This window comes from Bacillus rossius, chromosome 3 (assembly GCF_032445375.1).
Source record: "Bacillus rossius redtenbacheri isolate Brsri chromosome 3, Brsri_v3, whole genome shotgun sequence".
NCBI lineage: Eukaryota > Metazoa > Arthropoda > Insecta > Phasmatodea > Bacillidae > Bacillus > Bacillus rossius.
In genome coordinates this window covers 114835472-114842583 of record NC_086332.1, presented here as the reverse complement: position 1 = coordinate 114842583, position 7112 = coordinate 114835472, and the positions used below count along the sequence as shown (strand labels likewise).

General features: G+C 35.0%; 1 protein-coding gene across 1 annotated transcript; it reads right to left on the bottom strand.

Moving 5' to 3' along the window:
- Positions 1-250: 250 nt before the first annotated feature.
- LOC134531170 (uncharacterized) lies at positions 251-6816 on the bottom strand. The gene is made up of 2 exons (XM_063366794.1): positions 6624-6816; positions 251-2564 (listed from the first exon to the last, which is right to left on the bottom strand). Exon 2 carries the CDS (start codon positions 2556-2558, stop codon positions 441-443), a length of 2118 nt encoding a protein of 705 aa, XP_063222864.1. The 5' UTR covers positions 2559-2564; positions 6624-6816; the 3' UTR covers positions 251-440.
- Positions 6817-7112: the final 296 nt, after the last annotated feature.

Below are 7112 nucleotides of genomic sequence, written 5' to 3'. Positions count from 1 at the left end.
TTCAGGAAGCATTTTCCTTGCCGACACTTGTTTTGTGGTAATACATGATTTGATTCCAAATTAATTTCTTGTGTTTTAGTGTGAATTTTTTTTTGTGTTAAATATCACATACATAATTTATTTTCTTAAATTTAATTGCTTTAGATTTAATATGTATGTACAAAATATAAATGATTTGCATGTATCAATGACAAGAATAATTTTGGTCTATAAGTTCCTTCTACTTCTGGTAGTTGAATAAAACAATCACTCACTATTTAATGATCATTTTTATTATGCAAGAATATCATTAAATCACATATTTTTTTTTAACAAGCCATACTGGTCTGGGTGCTCTCACTGGTGCTCGCTGCAGGAATGTTGGCTTGGGTGGTGATAAGTCAACCGAGGCAACCAGGTCAGGGGAGGGACTCTGCGCCTAGGGTCCCCTAGTAGCTAACTTACACTCCATGATTGCTTTGGGGGAGCATTTTTGACACTATATTCATTTCTACCCTGTCTTTGTCCATTATCATTACTTTGCAATTTAACATGTTAGGATTCAGGTCCAAAACTTTGACAAAAGCTTTACTAAGAACTACTTCTGTTTCATTTCTGACAAACACATAACTAATAGGTTTTCCATGCCCTTTCCCATCCTCACACAAAACGCAATATAATGGATAACCTTCAGCATTAACCTTGTAAGTACCATCTATCATCAAAACATCACTGTATTTACTAGCTAAATTTTTCATAAAACTAGTTTGCATTACAAGAAAAAGTAATTCATTATTTTCATCAGTTTCTATATGAACTGAACAGCCAATTTCCTCTTGCAGTTTCGTTAGCTCATCTACCAACAAAGCTGCCTGACTGCGCCCATCAACAATATTCTCTTTTGCCCGCTGACGTAAATTGTGAACATCCTTACTCTGTAACATTTTCCCACTTTCATCCCCAATAAACTGTCTCAATTCTTTCGTGCCCATGTTATATTTGATTAAAGGGGCAATTGCCTCTTGTTCCCCCTTATCAAGTAATCTTTGATCAGGATAATGCATAATGACATCTGGACCAGTTTCATGATTATGGCAATCAATCATACTACGCACAACATAACATTTCAGCTTATTATTATAAATAATTTTTACATGTACAGGGCAACCTTTGGCATTATACTTTTGATTTGGCCGAACATCATTACCTCTAATCCTAGGCTTACCAAAATGTTTACACACATATTTTACCTGCACATAAGGAATATTATCACCACCACCAGGACTTCTTACAGAATGGTTCACTCTCATTGGATGATGTCCTTCTTCTAACCACTGTTCATAAACCTCTGTAAATTCCTTATAACTACTGAACGATACACCTTCTGATAATGAAGTGGCTCCCCCTCCAACCAGACGGCTCCGAACTTTCCTTGGATTTACACTATTCTTAAACCTACAATCTTTCATCTTTTTACTGCACTTTTTACCACCAAAACTACTTTCAAACATGCTGGCATCTTCGTTCTCTGTTACAGAATTCAAAACATTAAACTTGTTTTCATGGACAAATGATTCAATACATGGCAGAACTGGGCGAAAAAACCTTTTTGAAGCACTGTGCTGAAAATATGGCAGTGGTGAATGAGGTGCAGAAGATACGTTGTGTAGTGGCCCAGACACTTTAGCCTGAGATGATGACTGTCCAGAAGATGGGGTACACACAGGAACCTGAAAATTGCTTTTAAGAGACTCAACAGCTGATGGCACAACAGGATTTACTGGGGCAAAGGAATTCTGGACTACACAAGGTACACAAGAAATTGAAGTAAACTGGCTAGGCAAAACCTTCAAACGCTGAGACATTCTCTGAAAAGCAGGTAGTTTTTTGACTTTTGGAACCTGAGAGAGTACAAAACGCTTCTGTGTACAAGATTCTTCCAGGGAAGGAAAGTCTTCATTAGAAGGTAAAGATGCCGCGACCCCTTGCTGCTTACTAGAAATTGTAGTAATCCTGGAAACAACAGCAACATTTTGTTCTGTAGGAACAGACAATTTGATGGGCACCTTACTCTTGCAAAACTTCCCATAGGATCTGCACAGCAACTTGCAACCTTGAGCCGTGATGTGAAGTCCATCAAAAGAAATCATTCCAGGCTGCAAAAAGAAATCCCACAGTTCAATGAACATTACCTCCATGTTTGGCAAACACTGTCGCAGCATATCGTTTACGCAAGCTGACTTGGCATTCATCCCAGCAACACGCTGGCCAGATGTTTCACAGCGGTAGCCATTCATTTTCCTTGGTAGGATGCCTGACACCATCAGTGTAGCATACGAATTTACCCTCTTCAAGGTCTCTGCAAAATTCAAAATATGGTCGACGATGGTCTCTGCATCCTCGCTCAGCACATTGTTGGTTCCGCAATGGAGGACTACTTTATTGAAGTAAGGTCCAACCTCTTCAATAATCGGCACAAGATCCTGAACCTTGTACCCTGGTTTAGGAATGCAAGTAATTCCATCCCAAAGATACTGGTTCAGGTACTTGACCTGAGAATCCCCAATGATCAGCGCCATCTGAAACTGAAAAAGAAAATAGGTCAGTAAATATTCCTATACAACCTATGAACCATTTACTTTTTTAACTGGTTCAACTAGCTATATTTTGCTACAAATGAGGCAACTAAAATAAGACTAGTAATTAGCAGTTCAATTGAAAAAAAGGTAAAGTTCTTGTGCCGTGACTTTTCCGTAGTTAAATACGTAATAAAATAAATAAAAAAAATTTTTTTTTCGAGGTCTAAAGACATTTCTAAATTCAGTAGAAATTCCTGTTTACAGCATACAATACAATACCTGTCCAATGATACCGCCGCCACCATTTTTTGCTTCCACTACTAACCTAAACTAAATGATCAATCTCACAACAGAATGTTGTGAATCTTAGGTCTACGATCCTGTAGTTCTACATAAATTATAGTGTTTTATATATATAATTGTTAATTATCTCGACTAGTCCTCTTCCTTAAAAAAATATTAAAAATTTGGGAATACTTTTATATTATATTACAATATTTCCTCCATTTAACACAACTTGCGGAGATACGAAATTCCAACTCGTTTAGTAGATATTGCCGTTTATACATTAACATACCTGTACATTGGTGCGGCCGTCGCCATATTTTTTTCCCGCCATGTGGGTCCTTGTATGTTTGTTTTAAACTCAAAATAACTAATGGTCGATTAGGTTAGGTTAGCTACATTATAAATACTTTAAAACATTGAGGACGGATGATTAGGTAAGATTAGCGAAATTGAAAATACTCTCAAATCATTATAAATGGTTGATTACGAATTAACAATATAATATATAGGTATCCAGACCTAGCAAACCATTCACACAATTTCACATTATTTTAATGTAGCTCTAATAATCTAACAGTCTACAATGGTTTTAAGTATATTAAAGTAGGTACTGTAATTTCATATAAAGGTTTATTCTTACGATGTTGTTTGTAATATGAATTGTGATCATGACGTACAAAATGAATTGTACGTACTTTTACTTGCTTACTAAAAACGGTGTATGAATGCAATAGGTAATTTACCTTACAAGTGACAAAATAGCACAGTGTTGTCTAATCACCTTGGATGTAGCAGTCAATTGTTTTTTATAGAAAGGTTTCCATTGGATAATTCAAAATATGTACTATTTAGTCTCGTCTGAGGAAACGTTAAAGAGAATGCGCCGTTTAAACATTTCAATACCGGTACATTGTTGCGGCCGTTGCCATATTTTTTGTTTGCCGCACGGGTTCGTGTTTATTTTACAGTACTTTAAATGTAGCTATACTAACCAAATCAACCGTCCACAATGTTTTAAAGTATTTATAATGTAGCTAACTGTACCTAATCGACCATTAATCATGAGTTGTCCAAAATAAACATACAAGAACCCACGCAGCAAACAAAAAATATGGCGATTGCCGCAGCAAAGTACAGGTATGTTAATAAATAAACGGCGACTTCTCCTAAACGTGTTGGAATTTTGTATCTCCGCAAGTAGGGTTAAATAGAGGAAATTTTGTAGCACAAAATAAAAGTATTTCCAAATTTTTAATATTTTTTTAAAGAGGGACTAGTCGAGATAATTACCATATAATTATATTAACAGCTACGGCACTGTTTATGTATTGTAATTTAAGATATATACAGTGATTTCCAAGAAAAAAGTGAATACAAAGATGCTGTTTTCAGGGAAATACAATACATTTCTAGTACTCGAAAAAAGTATTTTCAGATATTTATTATTAAGTTCATTTCCAGAAAAGTCTTGATGTAAGAAAATTACAGAAATCAATTTTATTTTAAACAAGCACACTAAAAAAATTTATGTGTCACTGTATTCATTAGTTTAGAAAATGTAATTTTCTGTTTATTTAGGCCCGTTATACAATGACATGGAAACAGAGATGGTTCACACAATCAGATCTCACAGAATAGTAGCACGCAGATTGAAAATGACCCGCAAGGATTAACTCGGCAATCTGAGTTCTGTTTACGTTGCTCCACGCACCCAATAGAACATGAGTACTTGGCTGCTGTCATAAACATGTTAAAAAATTATCCGAAGTACAAGACTATCTAGTGTTCAATTAATAGTCATTTATTTTAAATATGTATGTAAACTTTGCCCATGCAATGGTTTGGAAGAATTTTTTTCAATTAAAATATTTGGTAAGGTTGAAGAGCAATCTTATAAGTTAAGTTTTCATAAATTGTGGAAGCAGAAGATGACAGTGAAAAGTTCTGAGACATCTGTCTCCATTTCAGCGCCATTGTAGAATGGGTCTAGGGCCTATATCTTATTTGATGTAATTTATTTATTCTATCTGTTCCATGAGTTGCAGAAATGATAGCTTTTAATACATTTATGCAGTTGATTAAATTGTTACATTAAAAGATGTCTCAGTATGTATGGTTGACATGCTAACAATGTTATGCACTGTTTTAAGCAAATGTGAGCTATTTCTTATTAAAATTTGTAACATACCCACCAACAATAATTGTAAGACTTAAATGTTGGACACAACAAGAAAGTACACGTTTATCACTGTAAATTTATGGATTCCTGCCACCATATGTACCGCAGCAGGCAGAACCACAGATGGCCAACACACAGGGCAAGAGTTCCGCACATCAGCATTGGCATATCTATGACTTATATAACGATAAATATTGCCATTGTGGTTATCTCCGAGGTTAGACAATAGAGTTTCAGGGTAAATTTTATATTCTAGGTTAGCTAAATCAATAAATATTACAGGTTAGTCTAAAAATGAATTATTGAGGTTAGTTGGATTAATATGATCATTTTAAAAATCACTAACCTTAAATGGTGGGCTTCATTTTAATTGGCCCTTTATTCTTTTTTAATATGTAACTTATAGGAACCACATAAATACATTATTACACAAGGAAATTTTTTTTTGTTTCCTTATTATGTTCAGTTACAAAACATTTATTGAAACTAGTTTGCAGATAGCTAACATTTACAGTTTTAAATATTATTTACATTAGGTTAGATAAGAAAAACTGTAAAATAGTTCTATCAGTTGAATAGGCTGGGTTAGCAAGATTCAAAATAGGTACTGAAAAATAGTCTGGGCAGTTTGCTAGGTTAGGTCAGCTACATGCACTACCTAAAATACTGTTGCACACCCAACGGTAATAATTTCGGTAATAAAATTGGGACGGCCGCATCAATGTACAGGTATCTTAATTAATAAACGGCAATAACGAGTTGGAATTTTGTATCTCTGCAAGTTGTGTTAAATAGAGGAATTTTGTATCATAAAATAAAAGTATTCCCGAAATTTTAATATTTTTTAAAGGAAGAGGGACTAGTCGCAATGAATATGATAGTACCTATTATCAGATCAAATAAAAATCCAAAAGTGATTGTTTACTTCCTAACATTATTTGTAATTTTTTTTTTCTGGATCTTTTGATGTTCCTACTAAATTAAAACAGCAGGCATCATGTACAACAGGATCATGCCATCAGGGTCAATGGATAAACTACCTACGTGATACGGAACAATTACCGAACTAATTTTTAATAAAACTGAACTAATACAATCCATCCTTGAAACTAGAAATTTAAAGTAAAATGATTTGAATATTCACGATGTTCCTATCCACAATGACCAAAAATATTCACGGAAATCGGTATATCCACTGTGATTATTGAATCCCGGTCATTGCCAGCCACGTGGATAACGAATGGACAACACACTATACGCAAATCAATATTTATAAGAATAAAACCTATATTAAGTACTTACGAACAAATACAAAAAAAAACTAAGCGTAATGCTCAATACCAGCTTAAACATTCAAAATACGACACACACACACCAAGCACAAAGATCGGAGCGAAATCAATATGGCGATGCAGTTATGGATTCGTTTCCATTGTTATTAAGTAATATTGAAATAATTACAATAAGTTAAAAGAACAGTATTTAAGAAATATGTTTATGAAAAATTACGATCGAGTCCAACCATGTGGATAACATATGGTCAACACACTGTACGCAAATCAATATTTAAAAGAATAAAACCTATATTAAGTACTTACGAACAAAAACAGCAAAACAAATTAACTCAGAGGTCAATATAAGTTAACAAATTCAAATACAGCAGCAACCACACGGCAAGCACAAAGCACAGAGCGAAATCAACCAAGCAGCAAGCACAAAGCACAGAGCGAAATCAATATGGCGATGTGATGTGGTTAGGAGATCTTCCAGTTGTGAAAAAATTGATTTCCGGTCACGTGTAAATCATTTCCGGAGTGGCAGCAGTGAAATCCGATACGGAATTGACTGCTGCCACTCGAGTGTCAGCAGACACTCCGTTTCATTATACAATCTGTCCCGTACGCAACGAATCGATACGTTTCGACTTGACTTTATATTTTATGGCCACCAGAGATTTTGTGGAGGCCATCATCCTTGAATGGCTCACAACTAAAATAGTGATGGGCAGAACGGTTCTTTTGACCGAACCGGTACTTTCGGATCAGTTCCGTGAAAGATTCGTTCAGAACGATTCGTTCATCTCGGTC

Bases quoted from the DNA above. Each gene is read 5' to 3' on its own strand.
- LOC134531170 (XM_063366794.1), bottom strand. From the start codon at position 2,558: ATGGCGCTGATCATTGGGGATTCTCAGGTCAAGTACCTGAACCAGTAT.